Source organism: Prunus mume, linkage group LG8, assembly GCF_029339155.1.
Source record: "Prunus mume cultivar Tortuosa linkage group LG8, ASM2933915v1, whole genome shotgun sequence".
Classification (NCBI taxonomy): domain Eukaryota; kingdom Viridiplantae; phylum Streptophyta; class Magnoliopsida; order Rosales; family Rosaceae; genus Prunus; species Prunus mume.
Window position 1 is genome coordinate 13,832,429 of NC_142705.1, and position 20,399 is coordinate 13,852,827.

Genomic DNA, 20,399 nt, shown 5'->3' on the forward strand with positions numbered 1-20,399 from the left:
CCCGAGACCCAAGGTAGTGGTGACGGTTGATGATAGTAGTGATGATGATAGCGATGACAGTGGTGCTGCGGGGACTGAAATTAACATTCATGAGCAAGAGAGCGCTCGCGATACAAGTGGCACGGATGAGGACCTTGATGAAGGTCAATACGATAGTCACGATGAAGACACATATCCAGCCTTCGGCACTAGCTTGGAGGAGCTTGATGGCGAGATCGACTCTGCCTCAGCTAGCAATCATGGACAAAGCGTGTCGACATTGAACTGGTATCAAATACCCTTCTTTCTTGTTCTACTTAGAATATTAACATTGCATACTGCCCGTTATGTCCTATAGTTCATACTTTGCCTTTCTCCTGCAGGTCGTGCCCACCATTGAAGGCACAATAGGTGCTTCATCGGAGGTGATTTTGCCCTTCCACTACTATCTGAAGTTGTTACGAGCCTTCGGCAATAAGCAATCTCCTCCTTCTCCTAACCCATGTACTCGACATAGGCTCGGCCCCTCTCCACCACTTCCACGGTTCCTCCTATTTCTATTTCTCAATTCCGGCGCACCGCAACCGGCACGCTACCCCCAAGCCACTTCTTCCAAAGTGCATCCCTTACTTTTCGATCTCGAGCACACGGCATAGCTTCACCGCCCCACTTCTTCCAAAGCACCTCCCTTTGCGAGATTATTGACAATAGCCATAAGAATGGTGATGCTTTTATCGCAGGTTCCTCAAAAGGGCATTCATTCGAGAAAGGCATGTCTTGGCGAGATTGGGAAAACTCCTACACGGCATTCAAAGCCTTTTTTGATGGTGGTGTCACCATTCTTAGATCCATTGATGAACTTCTTCCGCTTTGCCACAGATTCGATGGTTATGTGGCGTTTCAAGGTGCCCTCGTGTATCCAGAGACGGTTGAAGCTTTGAAAAGGTTTATGGATAAATACGGAAGTTTGATGGAAGCTACAGATGTCACCTCCTCTTTCTCAAGGTGCACTGCCCTTCGAGCCCTCGGCTTAATACTTCATGGGATGGACACCATGCAACTCCTTGACATTACAGATCACAAACTACTTTGCTGGCGAGACGCGATATGTGAGGCCGTAATTCTGGTTTCGTGTGGAATTTCTTCTCAAACTTGTGAAGAACTTAGCACGCGCGGTCTTTGGAGCACGGGCCATTCGGGGTATACAATTATCGCATGACTCTGATGAAGTGAGGGCTGCTGCGGACGCTTTGAATATAAACAGGAGTTGGAGAATCATTGCAGGAGATGCATGCCCTTCTTCTTGCTAAGGGTATTTACGTTGTACTGAGTCGTGTGACGGAGGCAGCGGCAGATTATCTTAGGGCTTCCTTTGTTCTCTTGGACATTCCCCATAGCCTCTAGTACTCGGCTCATCCATTATATTTTTTATTACGTATTCCAAAGACCAGCCATTTTTTTTTTTACACACATTTTCTTTTATCTTTTGCAGATTGCCCATCCTTAGCTTAGAGACCGTTTAGCTTGGCACATGATCCTGCTTTTCTTTGTGACTCAAGGGCACGTGAACCTTCAGCATATGCAAGTTTATTTTGCTTTGTTTGTAGTGTTGTTTTTTTTTTTTTTGAGACTCTAACGACTGCGTCGTTATGCCTTGTAATTTTGATATTAAACTACGAAGCTTGTATGAATTTCCGAATGCTCGAGGCATGTTGCACATTTCCTGTGTATATATATATATATATATGTACTGCTTTGTTGGCCAGAGTTGTCTTTATGGACTGCTTGAAATTTTCTGATAGGTTGGATATCATTGAAAATAGGGTATATCTTTGTCGAAATTTTTTTATGCAAAATCTTGAAAGTTTCTCTTGCATGGCTTATCTAGATTCTAAACAGACAAAATAGCTTCCTACCCTTCGCAAAGAAGGTCAAGCCAATACGTGCATGATTTCTGCTTGGGCTTTATAAAGCTTCCAGGTGTTGTATCGTGTTGTTCCAGCATCTCAAAATTGCATGTTTCTTTGCAACATGGCTTATGCCATTATTATTTTTTTTTTTGCTTAAGCGTGATGCTTGGGGACCCCATCTAAGTGACTTTGCCCGGCATGTTTTACTGCTAAGTAGCATGTTTATATATACATATATAGATATGGAAAATTTGATAAAGGGTTAATAATAGTAAAGTTTTGGAGACACAATATATATTTTTCAAAATATTCCTTAATCTTCATTGCAAAAGCCCCTTGCTACCATAATGGCGCATCATACAAAAGTGTCTTTTTTTTCCAAAACGTGAAAATAAGATAGAAGGAGTCTATTTTTTTTTTACAGAGAGAAAATACAAAAGTACTAGGCATAAAGTTAACTTAGCAGTAATAGAGCTTGAGCCACTTCCCATTGTGGGGTCGGTCGGCGTGCCTTCCTTGACAGAGACCAAGCGATAATAGCCGCTGCTGTGAACCTCTTTGAGCTGGCAAACGGGCCTTCCCATTGCGGCGCAAACTTGGAAGGTCCCGACACCTGTCTTCTCACATGCTCCGCAACTTTTAGCACGAGGTCTCCTTGCTTGAAGGCGCGAGGCTTGGCTGTCTGTTATAAGCAGGCTACTGAGCTTCGTGGTACAACGCTATCCTCTTTTGGCTACGCTCTTTTTCATCCAAAGCTTCAAGGTCCGGTGAGCGCCATTCGGCATGACTTTGTATCCCATTCGAGGTCGTTAGCATTCGATGCAGCGGTGGGGATGGTGATCTCTCTGCGGTGAAATGGCATCGGACCGTACACAAGTGAATATGGCGAGAAACCTGTGGCACTTCTTGAAGAGGTGCGATAAGCCCATAAAGCATCCGGCAGGTGAACACTCCAACCTCCCTCATATTCATAAACCATTTTGCTTAGGATCCTCAATAAAGTCTTGTTTGTGGCTTCTGCTTGACCATTTCCTTGTAGATAATAAGGCGTGGAGCGACGATGCTTGATACCATAACCACTAAGTGTCGAGCTTACTTGCTTATTGACAAACGGGGTGCCATTGTCGGTGACAATCTTGTATGGGATCCCAAATCTACATACAATATTCTCACGGATGAAATTGGCAACGGCAGCTCCCGTGGCCTTCCGCAAGCACCGCTTCTACCCACTTTGTGAAATATTCGGTGGCCGTGAGGATCCATATGTAGTTGTCTGATGGTGGATGGATAGTCCCGATCAAATCAAGCCCCCAAGTATGGAAGGGCCAAGGAGTGCGCATGTCTTGCAGCAGCGTGGGAGGCTTATGACTTAAATTGGCATGAACTTGACATGTGTGACACCTCTTCACAAAGTCGTATGCATCATTCTTCATTGTAGGCCAATAGTACCCAACACTCAGCAGCTGCTGGTAAAGCTTCTTCATTCCTTGGTGTTCACCACATTCTCCAGCATGAATCTCTTGCATGACTTGCTTGTGCTTCTGACTTTCCCAAGCATTTTAATGGCTCACCATTAAACCCCTTACGGTAAAGAGTTGACCCATCTATGAAGTATCTTTTCATTGTCCTTTTGAGCTTGCGTGCATGCTTGGGATTGGTTGGCAAGACTCCATTGATGAAGGATGCCAAGTATGGAGCCCTCCAATCCTCCGCAAACGAGACGGTGAATGATTCCTCGGTGGAAGGTATCTTTGCACACTTGGGACAATTGGCTTGTATTTCAGCTGCTTGTTTCCTCATTTCTGGCCAGTAATAACCCTTGCGCTGCAGGGGCGCCGCATACAATTTAAGCTGATTATTGGCTCCAAATTGCAAGTGACCTCATGTACCTCTTGAAGCTTCTCCTGTGCTTCTATTATCCCTATGCAGCGGGTCAAAATACCTCCCGGAAGGCGTCTGTACAGGTTTCCCCAAAGATGATCGCATAATCCTTCAATTCTTTGATGTTGCTTCCTTTGCCTATTTTTTCTTTCACAAGCTTCCTCCAGTCATCCTCTTCCAGCTGCTCCTCTTGAGCCATTGCTTCAACAACTGGCATGTCCTTCTTGATTACTGCAATATTGGGCTGTTCCTCAATAAATGAGAGCCTCGACCCCAAAGTGGCCAACGCATCAGCATATCTATTAGTGACTCCCGGGATATGTTCCAACACAACTTGTTTGAATGAACGAACAAGCCTTTCAGCAGCTGTACGATATGGTGCCAATGCTGGTTCCTTCATGGCGAAATTTCCTTGTAATTGACTCAGCGCCAAGTTTGAATCCCAATAATTTTAATTCTTTCGACACCCATTTCCTTGCTTGAGACATCCCGCAATAAAAGCTTCGTACTCCGCCGTATTATTTGTGCATGGGAAATTTAGCTTGAATGAGGGCGTGGCTTGCCCCTCGGGATTGACAAGCACCACACCTGCCCCTCCACCCTTCGACGTAGAAGACCCATCGAAGTAGAGGGTCCATGGTTTTGCCTTTGTGACTATAGCAACCATTTCCGGCAGCTCCCCCAGAACTTCTTTAGAGATTGTAGATTCTTCGACTTCGGGAAATAGAGCCAACATGTCAATCACAGCCTGCCCTTTGATGGCTTTTGGGGTAGTGCGGTGATATCAGAACTCGATGTTAGCGACCAGCGTGCAGGCGTCGGATAACACACCGGCCTTGTAAGCAAATATCTTCAGTCGGACTTCACCATGAGATGTAGCTTGTGAGCAAGGAAGTATCAAGCGCTGTGCAGCATAGACAAGAGCAAGGCACAAGAGTTCAGTCTTTGGATACCTTACTTCAGCTCCCCTTAGTTGTCTACTTACGTAATAAATGGGACTTTCTTCCCCGTCACGATCATCTTGAGCAAGTAAGGCCCCAACCGCTGTGTTTGTTGCAGCCAAATAAAGCTTGAGAGGAAGCCCCGGAATAGGTGCTTTCATAGTGGGCAGCTAGGTGATTATTTGTTGCACCTTCTTGTAAGCTTCTCGGCACCTTTCACTCCATTCATACGGCTTGCCCTTCTTGAGCAATGGAGTAAAAGCACTTATGGTAGCAGCGGACACAGGATAAAGCGTCGAATATACGATAATCTTCCCATAAAGCTTTTCAATTCTTTTTGGTTTCTAGGGGGTGCAAGAGAATTTATGGCTTTAGTCTTTTCAGGATCCACGTCTATGCCACGCTGGTGTACTTGAAACCCTAAAATTTCTTGGATGAAACCCAGACGCACATTTTTGGATTCATCTTTAAGCCGTCTGTTAGACACCTTTCGGCCTCTCCTCAAGCTTCCTGATGGCCTTCTCTGGTTTTGGACTTCACCACAAGGTCATCCACATAATCTTCGACTTCTTTTCCCATCATGTCGTGAAATATCGCTGTCATGGCTCTTTGGTAAGTGGCGCCAGCATTTTTAAGGCCGAATGGCATGACTGTATAATAAAAATTCCCATATGGTGTTCGAAAGGCTGTCTTTTCAGCATCTTTAGGTGACATCTTAATCTGATTGTAGCCACTAAACCCATCCATGAATGACAACAATCCTTGACCCGAGGTTGAATCAATCAAGATGTCCATGTTAGGCAGTGGGAATTCATCCTTTGGGCAAGCTCGATTGAGATCTCGATAGTCCGTGCACACTCTAATTACTCCGGTCTTTTTCTTCACAGGCACAATATTTGCTAACCATGTTGGATGCTTGATTGGCTTAATGAATCCGGCAGCTAACAACTTTTCAATTTCCACCTTGATTTGCTTCTCAACTCCAGGATGAAAATTCCTTCTTGGCTGCACGATAGGTTTTGCACCAAGCTCAATATTCAAAGTATGACTTACTAAGCAGGTTTAAGCGGGCATTTCTTCATAGCTCCAAGCGAATACATCTCGAAATTCCTTTAGCAAAGATACCAAAGCCGCCCTCTCCTCACTTGTTAAATGAACACTTATGGAAATAGGCCTTGGGGTAGAGGATCCTTCACTCAAATCAATTGTTTCAGGCTTAAACTCTGTTTGCCGATCCATCTTGCATGTGAGTCTGGGTGCTGCCATTGGTTCTTGGAAAACACAAGGCATGGGTGCCTTGTTGTCGGAACTTCCACAGCCATTTGCTTGCATTACTTTCCCTCCATACTCGGGGCTTTCCCGTAAGACACGGTCAAGCCCCCAACCCCGTCATAAGCGGTACACAGTACGCCCATCGAGCAGCGTCACCTTTGAGCATTGGGGATGATCATAGGTGTGGTTGTTGACTTCCGAGTGCCTCTTTCTTTCTCGATCAACAATGGTGATGAGCTCCTCATTACTTAAATCACGAATTTCAGTCCACGAGGGGAGGTAAGTCCCGAAATCCTTGGATGGATTGCTTCCAGCACCTGTGCATTCAGTGTAGAATTCCGCCTCGGAGTAGTGAGCTTCATCCTTGTTGAACGGTGCTTGATTTCCGGGTATGCGTAGCGGCCTTAGCCCAATCCTTCCTTTTATGCATTGATGATAGGTAGAGACCACGAGCTTATGCTTGTTGAGCCATGGCCTTCCAAGCGAAGCATGGTAAGCCACATCCACATCCACAACATAGAACTTAGTAAGTGACCGAATTGGCCCAACCTTCAAATGTACTTGTAGATGCCCGACCGTGACCTCACTCTTATTCCCGAAACCACTGATGTTTGTTTGTGATTGGACTATTTTGGACAATGGGATACCAGCTGCCGTAAGCACAGACAGAGGTAATATGTTGACAGAGGAACCCGTGTCTACCAAAGCTCTCCTTATGAACACATCATTGATTTGTCCCTCCAAGTAAAGCGGCCTTCTATGGTCCGGGTATGGAACCTCCATGTCTTCGTCCGTGAAGACAATAGCATTGTCATTTCCCAGAATGACCCTTGTGGTTGATTGTGCGGTGAGAGTTAGACTCATGAGATATTCATAAGAGCTACTGTGACTGCTTCTCTTGCTTGAGGCCGAAGCCAGTTAGTCAAAGTGATTTGAACTTTGGGTTTCTTTGAAGGACCTGTGAAGCTGTGGGCCCATGTTTCATGCTTAAATAACGTTCCATCACGCTCGTTTCAGCTTCCGTGATATTATGAAATGTCATGACAATTGCTTCTTTGCTCGATAAAGCCCGAGTAGCGTTCTTCGGCATGTCCAAAACAAAAATTTCGCTGTCTGAGCTGTTACCCCATCCATCAGCGAGTGGCCATGGTGTGTTGTAACTTGAAGGCCTCGAATATTTACACCAATATGCCTTCTCCATGTTTCCGCAAGGTTCCCATATAGCTTCCGGCGGCTTTGGGTCATTCCTCCAAGGGTGGCACAATTCATCATCATCAAGCAAATCACCGGAGCATGTAATGACAGCGGCTACCTCCTTTCCCCTTCGTTTTGGCAAGGGGTCTTCATCAATCGTTTGCTTCCTAGAGGGAAGTTCGAGGACTCCCTCATGTATTTTGGCGTGTAAAATCTTCCTCAGACTCTGGCAGGCAGTGGTTGGATGCCCCACAAATTGATGATAACGGCAGTACCTAGGATCATTCTTTTCCTCAGTAGGAACCTTGTAGGGTCTGACAGGTTTGATTACGCCATCAGCAATCATTGTGTCAAGGATAGCATGAAATTCTTCATCTTTGCATGGTAGTGGTGGATACGTCTCTCTATCCTTCCGTTTGCGTGAATTGTAGTCGTTGGATGGCTTATCATCTATTGCTAATGTCTGATGCACTTCCTTCTTCTCATTCCTCCAAGTCCTTTGTCCTGGTGGCTTAACAGACATGCTCGTCTTCCTCACAGCTTCCAGCAGCCGAGAAAATTGACTAATGCCAATATTCTCCAAATACACTCTATAATCCGCCACGATATTGCTGATGCAAATTTCAACAAGCGCCTCCTCGTCTTTCTCATCATAGCGTGATCCAATGCAGGTCCGAAACCTGCGTACAAAGTCCACGGGATCCTCACCATGCTTCTGGCGAGTGTTGTTGAGTTGAGTGGTGGTGACTCGTTCTTCATCTTTGGAAATACTTCTTACAGAACACCTTGCGGTTTCCCGAGGAATGAATAGAGCACGGGTGCCAACGTTGTATACCATGTGTAAGCACGATCGGTGAGACTCTTTGAAAATTCTCTAAGTCGAAGGTTATGATCACCAGCATACGGTCCCAAGGCATCGATGAAGCGATTGACATGCTCCTTCGGGCTCCCCTTTGTCCATCAAAGAGGACAAAGGTCGGTGCTTCATAGCCTTTAGGATATGGCTCTTTGCTGGAAGCATGATGGATCACGGCGGTGAGAAGATACTTCCAATCTTCACGACTTCGACTCGGCTCCTTTTCGGCATGGCGACAACGTCCTCTGAGTGTGAAGATGGTCCTTTTTGCTCAGACTCCTTTCCGGCAGCAGCAGATTCCTCTTGTGGGTGTTTCTCGTTCACTTCACTTGGCTTTGGAGCCAAATTTTTGAGTTCTTTTATCATCTCTACCATCTCCCTCTGAGTCTCACCCATAGCATGAATGGCTGTAACAAGGTCTGTGAGGGTAAAAGTTCCCTCACTTGCACGTTCTTCTTCTCTGGAAGAGGCATGTTGCCTTGATTCTGAGTCAGCATGGCTTGGCCCATCCTAGGAAGTCATGTTGTTGCTTCTGGTCTTCTTCCTTGGAGGCATTGATGAAGATAATGGCTTAATTCCCAGTGAAGTCATAATTTATGTAGGGCTTTTCCTTCCGGCAGCAAATGGGCTGGGCTTGTTGCAAAGCGGTGAGAGATTGCCCTTTCCGTTTAGGTTGAAAATTAAGCCCCAAAATACCTCGAAGAGGCGACAAAACCTTAGGAGATATTTTGGATAATCTTCTAGCTTGAGAATAATGGTGACTTGCGGTGGTTTTGGCATTACAGATGGTCTTCCAGCTCAGCATGAGTGGCATGAGGCATGGGGAGCAAAATCAACATGGGTTTAGCACTAAGAGAGAGATTAGGCTTGGTTTATGAGAAATGAAATTGTTTAAGTAAGGAATGGGGTGCTTTGTGAGGGATTTTGACTAGAGAAAGAGAAAGAAAGGCGGGGTTCTTCAGTGGCTGCGGAAAAACAAATTGGAGAAGGAGATGAGCAGTGCGATCAGGTTTGCAAGGTAGAGAAAAGCTTGCTCTGCTGGGTTGTGGGTTGAGTTTGTTGGGTAGAGAAGGCTCAATTATAGTGTAGAAATCACCATTTTCAGAAACCTAATGGCTTCTACTTACTGGTGAGCTTTCTTCCTTTCTCTCTCCTTCTCGACTTCCCTTTCTTGGCAAAGATTGCCATCTATTTTCATGAATTCGAGTTGGGGCTCAACATCCTCCTTTCCCGCGGCTGTGCAATGAGAGCTTCCACTCTTGGTTTGCTGTTTTTCTTCTTTTCTTTCCTCTTCCTTGGCTGAATCTGATGAAGGAAAAGAGGTGCAAATGTATGCTGGTCCAAGGGATGCTTCTGACAGCATGCGGGATGGTATTCATCGGTTCTTTGGATGTCTTTGGCTTAGGACTGGTTTCCAGCAGCTTTGCTTAAGGAGCCTGCCATCTACTCCTTCACGTGTTCTCTGTTTTTCAAAAGGCTGAAGCTCTTGTGGGCTATTTTGGTTTTTTTCTAAGGGCCAAGATGGCTTTCTAAGCAAATGGGCTTGTTGGGCTTCTTGATTTGGGCTTATTATTTTTTGGTTGGGTTATCTCTTGGCTAGGTTATTTTGCTTGGGCTTTTGGGCTATTTTTTCTCTCTTGTGCTTACCCATATGTTTGGGCCTAAGAAATGGGCTTGAGTCTCGAGGCTCCCAAACAACCAGAACTCCGTTTCTCGGTCTATCAATGGGTCTCATGTTGATTTATCACCATCCATGCCACAACCCACTCAAGCAAGCCCCGGGGTTTTTGAGTGGCTTGGGCCCACCTAGGCTTGTAGCGTGGTTGGATGTGAGATAACGGCATGGCATGTTGCGGCATATTTTAATTTATCGCCCTTGGGAAGAATTGTTTTAATCTTAGCATGAGTTAATCATATATATATTCTTTTTTTATCGCGAATCATAGCATGATAATTTGTTTATTTAGCACGGCTTGTGGATTATAACTTGCATGTGGTAGACCCTTTTTCCTTTCTTTTTCCTTATGGAATATTGTATCGGGCTGATAATTGCTTGGGCCCAATCCATGGATTTTTTGGGCCTCAACATCTCTCTTTAAAGCGACAAAATTCAAGCACCCCAAGCGACATGCAATGCCAAGCGAAAAATCATTATTATTACACCTAGCCAAGCTACAAGCTTAAGTGGGCCCAAGCCACGCAAATGTCTGGGGCTTGCTTGAGTGAGTTGTGGTATGGATGGTAACGAGTTTTCATGAGGCCCATTGATGAGAAGAGGAATGGAAGTTTTGGGCTGCTTGAAAGCCCCAAAACTCAAGCCTATTTTTTGAGCCCAAATATGTGGGTAAGTATAAAAGAGAGGAAAAACTCAAATACCCTAGAAAATTAGCCCATCATTTAAGGAAATTAGCCCATGTTCTTAATGGACTCATCACTTTAGCAAGGCCCAAATAGCTTAGAAAATATCCAAAAATCTCCAACACATGGTTTGACATGAAACCACGATAGAAAATCATGAGATGTTTTTACGCTCAATTCTTTGAAGACTCGGCCTGAGGCAAAGACAAACCCAATGCAAGCCATCAGAAAAACCAAAGGATATTGGCTCGCGCAGGAGAAAAGGTAGCCTTCGGACCAGCCAAAGTTACCCATCTCCTTCCTTTGCTAGATCTTGCCATGAAATAGTGGAGGAAATGAGGAGAGATTATAGCCAAAAATAAGAAATCACCACTGGAATGGTTGCGAGAAGACTACTGAATTCCCAAAAATATGGTCTCTATGTATGGGGCAGAGGATAATTTCACAAAATGGGATGGATCGAAGGGAGAGAAGAGAAATGAAATGGGAGACTTGGCAAAATTAGAGAGAACCAATTAGGTTTCTTGGGAAGGATGAGCTTTCAACTATTATAAAAGGAGGTACCTCCTACCTATTAAACTTAACCAGAGCAAACGAGCAAGCTTATTCTCTAACTACTAACACTACTACGTTTCACCATTTGCGTGAAAGATTGCGCGAAGAAGTAATTAAACCGTGCAAGCGATACCAATGCGACGAGAAACTATTCGTCACGCAATCCACTGAAAATTTGCGCCACCAAAACTTTTCGTCGCACAAAATGTATATGCACGACAAAACAATTTTCCGTCATCAAACGAGTAAAAAAGCGAATTTTTGCCGCGAGACATTTGCGTCGAGAAACACCATCGCTAAAGCCAACATTCTTGCGGCGGAACATTGCTTGTCGCGCCAATAACGATACCAGTGGGTCCACTTATTTAGCCTTGACGGGAAGATGTTTGTCGCGTAAAACGAGGATATTTTATTTTGGTGCCAAATGGCACTGGTTGGGATTTTTTTTGCGCGCGCGTAAGTACTCTTAAATCGCGTAAAGTTCCACGTTCTTGCGACGAAAATTGTTTTTTGGTCGTGAATTTTGTTTTTCTTGCGACAATTGATCGCGCGGACGAAAGGTTGCTTGACGGAAGAAAATGCGTCGCGCAAAAGTTAGATGTCGGCGGTGTTTGCGCGGCGAAAGCGGTTTGCGTGACAGACGATTTGGTTTTTGCGGCGGAAATTTGCGCCCACGAATGTGTGTGTTGTCGCGCAAAGTCCTTCTTCTTCATATTAGAATTCTGCCATTGCGAGCGAGATGCAAAACAAAACATACGCCTCTGCCTCTCTCTCAACCTCTCTGCCCATTTCTTTGGATTTCAATACATTGATTGGGTAAGTATTTTCGTCATTAGTTTAAAGTATTAATTAAAGTTAATACTAAGGTTTGTTAATTTGTTTCGTTAGGGATATTTGTAACTAGATTGGTGGAGAAACGATTGAGAAGATATTTTATTCGTTTTATATAATAATAATTAATTTGTTATGTTTAAAATGTTCTTGTGAAGTTATATTTATATTATATTGTTAAATTGTGTGTAGCGTAGTACAATCTGTTGTGATGAAGTTAATTGAAATTAACCGTGCTTTTATTTTTATGTTTAGTAACATAGTTTCCGTTCGAGATTAGTTGGATTTCGTGCATGGATCGTAATGCATGGCTAGGTCAATTAATTCTTGAATTATCCCATTATTTAGACAGTTTGGTAATGCATAGTGTTGTCCCGTAATCTATAGCTACAGAGATTAGGTTCGATTGTGGATATTTAGTTGTCATCTTGAAGTCGTTCTTGGGTGATACGTAGGTATTTACCTATGGCCACCTCAAGAAGCTATGGCGAATCTTGAGAGAATCATCACGTCGAAATCTAATCTCATGTAATCGTAGATTACGTGGCGAAATATGCATTCGAATGGATAGGACCCTTACGAGGAGGCATAAGGTGACATTATAGCCGTATGAAGTTGTTGTGATTATTGTGTTGTGATTCGGTTTGAGGAATCATGGGCCGAGAAGGTGAATCTGAGAGAGCCGAGCAGATGCAGGCGAATGGCTTGGATGGAATCGGATTTTATTGAGTTTGCGTAGCACAGCAGGTGCAACTAGAATCCGTTGTCCTTGTAGGAGGTGCAACAACACGTTATAGGAACAATTGAAAATGTTAGATTTCATTTAGTAAGGAATGGAATGATTGAGACATATCGCATTTGGAACCTTCACGAGGAACAATTAGAGCATGCCGTCTTCAAATGCCACAGAGTGGACAATGTTGAAACCTATTGTGGATGCTAATGTCAAGTCATGGATATTATCGATATGTTTTCCATTTGCATCGACCAACATGAATCAAGAAGAGCAAGATGATGTGCCTACACCAATAGGCGATGCGGAGTTTGAACAATAGAAAATTGTTAAAAAATGCCAACCAAGAGTTATACACAGAGTAAGAGCTTTTCCGTTCTCACACGGCCATTGTGGAGCTAATACGGAAAAATAAAGTATCGTATGTCGAACACATGTTTGATTACTTTTTAGAGTTTTCAAAGAATGCTTTGACGGACAATTGTTTGCGAAAGACCATAATATTATGAAGGTGTTGAATGGTCTTGGATTAGGTTATGAAAAAATCCATGCTTGCAAAAACAATTGCATGTTATTCTACAAAGACATGAATCGTTGGATACATATCCTATATGCAATGAGTCGAGGGTTCAAGATGACATCTCGAATAGGGCGACTAAGATCCCACAAAAAGTCATCGTTATTACCCACTGAAACCTAGGTTGCAGCGATTGTATATGTCGTATCTTGCCACAAACATGAGATGACATAAGGAAAGCGGGTGAGCGATGATGTGATGCGGCATCCTGCGGATGGGAGGCATGAAAGAGTTCGATCGAGCGTTCCCGAGTTTGCTCTGATCCCGAAATGTTAGATGGGACTTGCCAGTGGATTCAATCCGTATGGGGTTCTAAACCAACACAGCGCCGGCTGATTTTAGTATTCCCATATAATTTGCGCCTTGAAATGCATGAAAAAGAATACATGATATTGTTTTGATAGCGAGGATCACAGGAGGTCAATCGATGTTTTACTTAAGGCAGCTGGTTGATGGTGAAGGATTTATGGACAAGCGATGTTCACCGTGCGATAAATCAGGCTGGGAAGATGTTCACTTTGCGGGCAGCAGTTATGGGGTGAATGATTTCCCGGCATATGCAATAGTTTTAGGTGGAGCACAAAGGTTATATGGCATGTCTGTATGCAAGGAAGATGTAACTTCTGGTTGGCATGCTGGAAAGTTTATTACCTTGGTCATCAGGATGGTTGCCATGGGACCATAAGTGGAGAAAAAGATAAAGTTGGCGGGAACACAGGCGTCGCCTTAGACCGAAGAATGGTCGGTGATGAGATATTGGACCAGCTTAACGGTTGGATTTTGCTCCCGGAAAAGCGATTAGTAAATATCGGACCTTCTACACATATAGGCTGGGCGCACAAGCCTATGTTTTTGAGCTCCATATTGGTGAAACTAAAATTGAGCACAATCTAGATGTGATGCATGTTGAGAAAAATGTATTCGACACATTGGTGGCCACGATTCTAGATATCGAGGGCAAGACAAAGGACACGATCAAAGCTCGTCTTGATTTGGAAAGAATGGGCATACGAAGGGGTTTATGGATGAATAGGGACAGTGATAAAGCTAGAAGGGATCTTGCATTCTTTTTCTGAAACCGAATGACAAGAAAAGTTTCTAAAGTTTGTATCGTCGATAAAGTTTCCCGATAGGTATGCTTCTAATATCGTGCGTTGTGTGAATGTTGACTGGGGTAAATTTACTGGACTTAAGAGCCATGACTGCCATGTGTTTATGCAACGCCTACTTCCTGTTGGTATTCGACACCTATTGCCGGAAGATGTAGTGAAGCCAATCATTTTGTTGTCCATATTTTTTCCCAAGCGTGGCAAAAACTTTGCAGCGGACATGTTTGATTCTTGCCATGACATTGTCAAGTCCTATGCAAGTTTGAGATGATATTTCCTCGACTTTCTTCACAAGTATGATGCGTGATGGTTCACTTGCGGAAGAGGCATTACTTGCTGGTCCATCAACTATCATTGGATGTATCCAATAGAAGGTATATAATCCTTATCGTTTGTGTATACATCATTATCACATGCTTGCTAATTTCAATCATATCGTTTTATTTTGGCAGGCTTCTCGAAGTGAAAAAAATTATGCATAGCGATGGCTTGAAGGATCAATCGTGAGGCTTGGGTTCAATATGGGTCACTTTCTGGAATGTATTTAAAAGATGTGGAGCGGTTTTCAATGAGTCCTCAGCAATCATGATGGAGTATGAAATGAAAAACTTTATTTTTGCCCAAGCGCCACGACCCTTTGGAGATCTGGGCGAGGAGAGTCGTTTTCTAGAAATGATATGGAGGTAGCGCATTGGTTCATACTGAACAATTGTGATGAGATCATGGGATACTTATATGAGCATGAAGAGATGATGAAGCGAGAACATCCATCACATTTGGTTGCCCAGAAACACCGTGAATTGTTTCCACAATGGTTTTTGGATTCTGTAAGTTATCAGTGTTTGTTATTTGAGAAATATAAATTGTAGTTTTTAATTTTGTCAGACTAACATATGAATGGTTTTGTATAATATTAGGTGAATAAGTTGAAATCATCGAATTCCCCAACTTACAGTGATGAGTTATATAACTTGGCGTTCGGCCCGATTCGCGCTGAATTGTTCTCGGGTTGTAATGTCAATGGCGTCAAATTTTTGGCCGGAGCACGAGATGACAAGTTGTGTACGCAAAACAGTGGTGTCCATGTCCCAGGTGGTGGCGAAAGTACTGACATTGATTTCTATGGCAAACTCACAACTGTCGTGCAATTGCTTTACAAAGATCGATACCAAGTGATCATGTTTAAGTGTCGATGGTTTGACACCAACCCAAATAGGCCGGGAAGTGTTAAAATCGATCATGGCTTACTATCTGTGAACATGAACATAACTTGGTATGATGACGACCCTTATATTTTGGCAAACATGGCAGCACAAATTGTGTATCTAGATGACCCTAAAGCCGGAAGCGGTTGGAGCGTTGTTCAAAAGATGGATCACGAGGAGCGTGTATGCTATGCGAGAACTAGATCAGCGACAGCGGCGTCAACAATGTGGCTGACCAGCGTTTGGAATCTTCAATGGAAAATGATGCGGAAACAGCCGGATACTAATGTTATACAAGAGCATTTCAAATACAAAAGTCTCTTCAATCGAAATACCGATTCAGTCAATTACAATTGACCTTCCAGCGATATGATGCGGTTGGCCCGAGCAGCGCGATGATGTAGTTAGGGGCGGAGGAGGAGGAGGAGGAAGAGGATTGGAGGCCGAAAGTGATGATGCTGCGATACTTGAAGTTATTATAGTTGGATGATGAATGATTAATTTTTTTGTAATTTTATTATGTTAGTGGACATATTTTGTATAATGCAAATGTTTTCATATATGTAATTATTATATCAAACATTATATATGTGCAGAAATGAAACATTATTAAAATAAATGTAGTTATAAACCATTGGTCAATAAATATATCCAAGTAATTTGTATCATAAAGTTTAAATTTATTTTGACAAAAAACTTTTAACAAATGAAAACCATATAACCGAAAAAATGAATACAAAGAAAATAAGATTATCAACAATCCTTCCATTCTCAAATCAAAAGAAAATAAAATAAATCATACTTTCATACAATTAATTATATGTAATGATGAATAATTCAGATTAATAATATGTGAATGAAAATAACCTTGACGAATGCATAATTGTCGGCGCAGATTTTCTTGTGACGGAAGCGTACCGTCGCGCATATCTATATTCTTGCGACAAATATTTTACGTCGTATAAGTGCCTTTTGCCTTGACGACCAAGACACCGTCGCGCAAACGCCTCTACATATATATATTTCTGATATACACCGTATATAGTTGACATTGGCGATCGAAGTAGTTCACTGTATTCACATAGGTTAGCAGTATAGCTGTAAAAAATCATCAAAATGAGTCAAAATAACCGTTAAATCATGACTTTCCGTTTTATAACAAAGCGTTTGTCGTTAGCGATCTCACGAATGTTTCTCCTTTTCGACGATACGATCTCAAGTATAAACAAACATATTTGACTTACTAGATTATCAAACTAGTTTCTAGAATGCGTATTCCATAAAAACACAATATTCAAAAAAAATGAATAATTTCTTTATACATTCATTCACCTAACATAAGATTATGTGATGTCCTCAGATCGTAAATATTCAAAATCAAGATCAAATTTCATTTCTCAGTATTCATATAGGTAAAGAAACGCAGCTGTAAAAATTTCAAGATCGGAGTTAAAAATCACCGCTTAATCGAAAATTTATTTAGAACCACAAAGTTTTGTCCCGCTACTCAATCGAATGTTCATTCATTATGATTTTTGACGATATGATCTTGAACTATGAAAAAGAAGATTGCTTCGCTGGATCATTGAAACTAGTTCAGAGTTCGGGTTTAGACTTAGGCATGTGTTTTAGGTTTAGGTACATAGTATATTTTATGCCACTAAATACCAACTTATTCGTCACAAGAAAAGATCAGTTATGAATATCAACTTATTCACAAAAACACTCAACAAAATTCGCTACTTCTCCGCTCCAACACTTAATGAAATTTTGTTTGCAAAGATGATTATGCGCTACAAACATGAGTCCTTCGCGCGCAAAATCATTTAAAAAATTCGCTGCTTTTCTCCGCTCCAACACTTAGTGAAATTTGTTTGGCAAAAGCCATAATGCGCGACGAACATGAGTCCCTTCGTCGCGCAAAATCATTTAAAAAATTCGCTGCTTTTCTCCGCTCCAACACTTAGTGAAATTTGTTTGGCAAAAGCCAGATTGCGCGATGAACATGAGTCCCTTCGTCGCGCAAAATCATTTACAAAATTTGCTGCTCTTTCCTGCTCCAACACTTAGTGAAATTGTTTGGCAAAAGCCAGATTGCGCGACGAACATGAGTTTCTTCGTCGCGCAAACTTAACAATTGCAGCCCTTTTCTATCCAACACTTGGCGAAATTTTGTTTGGCAAACGCTAGAATGCGCGACGGAGTAACTCATGTTCGTCACGCAATATCGTGGAATTTATCTTCCCCGCCTAAAATCAAATCCCAAAATTTTGGGTCGATAACTTTGCGCGATTTAATACCTGATTTTTCATCGCGCAAACTTTATATTCAGAACTTTGGCGCGACTAATCATTTTTCCAATACAAAGGTCATATTTTAGATAATGCGCGACAAAATTGCATTTTTTCGTCGCGCAAAAGTTATTTTAATGAATTTTGCGCGACGGATTTATATCTTCGTCGCGCAAAGTTGAATAAGTTCTCTGAAAATCGCGATCTTCTCCTTCTTCCCCAGTTTTTCAAACGGAACCCTAAACCTCCATTTCTTCCGCCATGACCAAACTTCCTACTCCGCCAATTCAGACTCTCGCTACACCACCGCAACCCCGGAGCCCGCCGCCGACTTCCATCCTCGCCGCGGATCTCCTCCGCTAGGCCGATCTTCGACGCCGTTGTTCTCTCTCCTCCGTGCACCAAATCCGGCAATTGAGGTATGCTTTCTGGGCTATTTTTCATGCTCTAGCTGATGGTTGTGTAGGATTTGATTGATTGTGTGCATAGGGTAGTGAATTTGAAACCCTAGGTTTCGGCCGGTTTTGAAATTGAAATTCCGGCCACTTCCATCCGTTTTTTGGGGTAGGTCCGAGAACAAAAGTGTCTCCAATTGATGTTTTCAACCTAGGGTAGGAACCTTGACCCTTAATTTTAGGATTTCCCTGATTGTTATCGCTAGGCACCCATACGCCAAGGTGGTGGCGCGTGGGGTACTGTGGCATAGGGCATTTTGTCTCAGTGCAAACATTTCGTTGTCACGAGCGCGTAGGTGTGCTCGGATTGGAATTTGGTTATCGCTTGAGTCTCGAATGGTTCAACCTACAGCATTTTAGGGTTGATATGTTCGGACCGCTGATCGAGCTGAAATCACGTGATGTGGTACCATGTATTTATAGGATCGCTTAGGATTTGACGGATCGTGGATCTGAGTCCGGATATCAAATCGCAAAACCCTAGGTCAAACTATGATTTTAATTAGTTAGTTCAATTTTTAATGACATTGTATGTGCTACATTGGATTAATGAAATTGTGCAAATGTCAGACTTGATTAGACATCGTAGGGCGGTGATTGCTACACCGAAGTTCGAGCTCCTGCCTACCAAGATCACCGCCACCGCTCCAAAGATCGATGGAGCAGACCACGCGCTAGCCTGGTCCTTGGGGATCCGTGCGTCTGATCATCATCTTCTTCGGTGGTGCAGCCTTAGCGCTTAGGCGGCTACACCGCCCGCTACCACCACCGACACCACATCGATCGATCGATCGTGCTCTGGGGCACCTAAGTAATACCCTTCCACTTGCATTTTTTGTTTTTAACATTTTTTAATTGAGAATTTTATGGTTCAATTTAATTGTATATGTAATAATATTATATCCTTGCAAACCAAGAGGAACACTCGAGGGTCGTGGTCGGCAGTTTAAGACGAAGGTCACCCGGTGACGCAAAATGACAAGATCGGATATGACGAGCGCCATCGGGCTGCACCGACGGCGGACTTGCATAGCTCCTTGGCCCACGACATTGGCCACGCCGTCGGACCCATTGCCTGATGCAATGAAGTTTTGGGTCATCCTGATTAGATCAAGATGCAAGTTCGCGGCCAGTTGTCGGTATGTTTCCTATCTTTGATTATTTTTCTTTCAAACTTTATATATTTCTATTACTTAATGTATGTAATCAATTTATTGCAGACGAACTACGACTTAGAGGACATCAACGAGGAGCCTTTGACGTCAATGACTCTTCGTGAGAGGTACAGCAAAGAAGAGCGACTTGCACCACCATTTTCAGCGTTTGATGATCCGCAAGTCGCTCTTCAGGAGGGTTGCCCGAAGGAGCTTGAGGGGCGGGAGGATAGTTGGGCGTGGCTCTGCGCTCATTTTCAGGCGCCCGATTATGTGGTATTTTTTTAATAATATTTGTTTAATGTTTATTTTATTTTTTATATCTCATTATTATTTTATTTATTTATAGTTCAATTATTACGTTTTATTTTTTGTATAACAGAATAGAGCCCAAGTGAATAAGGGCAATAGGAAGAAGAAGACTTTTCTTTACCATTCCGCCTGTGCCCTTCTCATATTGATGGATGCACAAATGGTGTAAGAATAATATAATTTATATTTAATTTTTAATACGTCATTATTATTAATTTTTTTTGTTCATACTAATATTTTCCTTCTATTGTTTAATTAAGGGGTGGTCGAAATTCCCAGAGATCGACGTCTTTGGTGACGTTTATGTTCGACCTGGGAATGAGTTGGCCGAGTCCCTTCATGTAAGTATTATGTATTTTTAATTCTTATGTTACACTTTCAATTTATATGCATTTTTGAATTTATATTTTATGTAATGTTAAACAGACTTACGATGGTGAGAGGAGCCGCTTGGTTCTTCAAGAGTCCGCCTAACTTCCTCTCCCTGCATCGACGAGTTTGTGGATCCTCCGCATGATGGATTTCAGATTTTGACGCAGACGCTGGACTGACCGGAGGAGCCGAACGATTGTAGGCGGGAATGCCCATGAGGGAACTCCGACCGCGTCATCGCTTGCAACAAACGCAGGATCGCTTTGACATCGCTGTTGCCGAGCTGGAGGGTCGCGATGTCGGTGATTCGCAGTCCTCATAAAGCGGGTCCGGATTCCAATCCCAATTTTGAAGCGCCGACTCCGAGCCCGCTCCACCTGAGCATCCTCAAGACACCACGGCCTCGCAGACGCC

General features: G+C 42.9%; 1 protein-coding gene across 1 annotated transcript; it reads right to left on the bottom strand.

Moving 5' to 3' along the window:
• Window positions 1-4,221: 4,221 nt before the first annotated feature.
• On the bottom strand, window positions 4,222-4,872 carry LOC148914782 (uncharacterized). Its single transcript, XM_089043300.1, has 2 exons — window positions 4,602-4,872; window positions 4,222-4,484 (listed from the first exon to the last, which is right to left on the bottom strand). Exons 1-2 carry the CDS (start codon window positions 4,870-4,872, stop codon window positions 4,222-4,224), a joined length of 534 nt encoding a protein of 177 aa, XP_088899426.1.
• Between the last annotated feature and the right edge of the window lie 15,527 nt (window positions 4,873-20,399).

What these genes read in the sequence shown, in the direction of transcription:
- LOC148914782 (XM_089043300.1), bottom strand. Translation starts at nt 4,872, where the DNA reads ATGAAAGCACCTATTCCGGGGCTTCCTCTCAAGCTTTATTTGGCTGCA. An exon ending in GATATTTGCTTACAAGGCCG is followed by an intron (nt 4,485 to 4,601) that starts GTGTGTTATCCG and finishes TATTTCCCGAAG; the next exon opens with TCGAAGAATCTACAATCTCT.